This window comes from Trachymyrmex septentrionalis, unplaced genomic scaffold, assembly GCF_001594115.1.
Source record: "Trachymyrmex septentrionalis isolate Tsep2-gDNA-1 unplaced genomic scaffold, Tsep1.0 scaffold65, whole genome shotgun sequence".
Taxonomy (NCBI): Eukaryota; Metazoa; Arthropoda; class Insecta; order Hymenoptera; family Formicidae; genus Trachymyrmex; species Trachymyrmex septentrionalis.
The window spans coordinates 704,060-706,646 of record NW_017305832.1 but is presented as its reverse complement, the minus strand read 5'-3'; the positions used below and the strand labels follow the sequence as shown (position 1 = coordinate 706,646).

Below are 2,587 nucleotides of genomic sequence, written 5' to 3'. Positions count from 1 at the left end.
CGTTAAAAGCGTTCAAATTGACTATAGCCCTATGCAAGCAGATCTAAAAGAACAATTCTGTGATTGGCGATCCGTTTATCCGCTTATGCGTGATCCGCTGCATAGGACATAAGACATAAGAAATAAAATTGTCGCGAACGTAAAACGGAATGTCAGTAATTGATCGGATCCTTCGATACGCGCGTACGACGATATGCGTTATGGAACGATCCTCAATGAATAGGGAAACACATTTCAGCGGAACGGAATCGGCGGAATGAAGCCACAACCAATCACGAATGTTCCGCAGTTCCGCATATCTGCAGTTCCACATCCCTTGGGAGTGCACCCTGAAAAAAAAAACAGTTTTGCCGGTCTTGCGCGCCGCTCCGAATTTTCTTTAACGAAAATGAAGAAGATTGAATAGAGGGAATGATTAGAGTGATGAAAGCAGGTAATTATTTAGCGCATTTTATTAAATTTTCAATCTTTTGGTAGATATCAATAAATGAGAAAAAGATAGATTATTTGCTTTCTCGGCACTCTATAGTTTTACATGACAAGATGTAATGATTGACAAGCATGATGGAGAAGGTTAGGTTTTTGTAACGTATTGTAATAGGTAAATATCGAAATTTGCTTAGAAAGCCAAGTCTTTTCCATGACTTATGGCTGATTACGTTATATATATTTTGTTGTTATTAAAATGAACACATTTTATCCAGAATAACAGATTTTGTATTTATACAAGAAGGAATGGAGCAATCATATATTCAACCATAGATTTAATTATGCAAATCATTTATTTTTATGGATTTCATTCTATATGATTTTATATTACTTTTAAATAAAATTTATTTTTGATAGATTATCATTATGATGAATAATTTGGAGAGACCTGTTATGGAGACAGAGTCATTTGACAAAGCAAAGGTAAAGAGACGTTCGGTTTCTTCTTCCAATGATTCTGAGAAGAACAGAAAGAGACGAAATGTTTGCAGTAAGGATAAGAGAAAGAAGTCAAAACGTAGAAGTAGTTCCAATAGTTCTAGTTCTTCTGATATTTCAAACTCAGGAAGAAATACATATAAAGCAAAGAAGAATAGAGATGAAGATATAAAAAATAAAACTAAAAAGTATGAAACCAGAGAATTGCAAAGAAAAAGTGGAAAATATAGTAATGATTATAGATTTTACAATCGGAGGCACACTAACTTTTTGAATAATCAAAGAGATTGCGGCTATTCACGACCTTATAGACATAATTATTATAATAGAAATAGAAGAGATGCATATAACAATTATCGTTATAGTAGATATAGTAGATCTTTTGAAAGAACGTTTAATCATAACAGATCCAGAATACCAAATTATAGAAATACTGGCTACAATACAATTAGTCAGCTGTCACGAGAGGGTAGTTCAAAAGAGCAAATGAATCGACCAAGATCTATTTCTAAGATAGAAAAATCTGATTCAATAAAAAATGACACAGAAATAGTTGAACATGTAAAACAAAAAGAGAAGAAAAAAGTGGAAAATATACAAAATATAACTCAGCTAAGTCACAAGAAATTAAAGAGAAAAAGATTTTCGTCTACTTCTAGTTCTTCTAGTATCAGTAGCAGTAGTAGCGACAGTAGCTGTAGCAGTTCCAGCAGCAACAGTAGCAGCAGCAGCAGCAGTAGTAGTAGCGATACTAACAGCAGTAATAGTGGCAGCAGTATTGATAGCTCAGAGGATGAAAAGAAGCAGAAAAAAGCTAGAAAGAAAGCTAAGAAATTTAAGAAAGCTTTAAAAAAACGGAAGAAAAAAAAACGGATGAAAAAGAAGTTGAAAAAGAAATTTAAAAAATCTGCATCCAAAAAAAAAGGACACAGTAAGAAGAAGTCTAAAGGAAATAAAGAAGTTCAAGATAGGAAGGAAAAAATGAAGGAAATTGTATCGAATGTAATAGAAAGAGGGAAAGCCATGGCACCCATGACAAAAGAGGAGTGGGAAAAAAGGCAGAGCATTGTGCGCAGAGTATATGATGAAGAAACTGGAAGACATAGGTAAATATGAGACAAAACAATTGAATACAGATAATATTTTATATATATATATAATAATTGTGAACTTGACTTGTTTCTATATTCATTTGCATATGTCTTATATTATATTGAATTTGATTGGATGCACTCGATGCGCGCTGATGTAATTAAAGCCATTGTACACAAATTGATGTAAAGCTGTGTGTTTACTTAATTAAAAACAATTATACCGTAAAATCAATATATTTTATAATTGAAAATATTTGCATTTTACTTTCATACTTAGATTATTATATTTTCACTTTTATATTTAGGTTATATAAGTATACAATAGCTTTAAGGTACTCTAGTGTGCCCAATCGAATTTACTATTAAAATTAATTTCTGTGTTTTTGCAAAGATTAATCAAAGGCGATGGAGAAATCTTAGAAGAGATAGTAAGTCGAGAACGTCACAAGGAAATTAATAAACAAGCGACTAAAGGAGACGGCAAATACTTCCAAACACACTTGAAGCTGAACATTCTGTGAAATATATTTTTGTGCAAAGAAAAAGCATAATTATCCTCTTTATAT

At 32.1% G+C, this 2,587-nt stretch overlaps 1 protein-coding gene across 1 annotated transcript; it reads left to right on the top strand.

The window, feature by feature from the left end:
• Positions 1–243: 243 nt before the first annotated feature.
• On the top strand, positions 244–2,561 carry LOC108753098 (ADP-ribosylation factor-like protein 6-interacting protein 4). Its single transcript, XM_018494436.1, has 3 exons — positions 244–433; positions 847–2,033; positions 2,413–2,561. Exons 2-3 carry the CDS (start codon positions 856–858, stop codon positions 2,540–2,542), a joined length of 1,308 nt encoding a protein of 435 aa, XP_018349938.1. The 5' UTR covers positions 244–433; positions 847–855; the 3' UTR covers positions 2,543–2,561.
• The last annotated feature ends 26 nt before the right edge of the window (positions 2,562–2,587 follow it).

Bases quoted from the DNA above. Each gene is read 5' to 3' on its own strand.
- LOC108753098 (XM_018494436.1), top strand. From the start codon at position 856: ATGATGAATAATTTGGAGAGACCTGTTATGGAGACAGAGTCATTTGAC. The intron at 2,034-2,412 runs GTAAATATGAGA...GTTTTTGCAAAG, and splicing joins GAAGAAACTGGAAGACATAG to ATTAATCAAAGGCGATGGAG.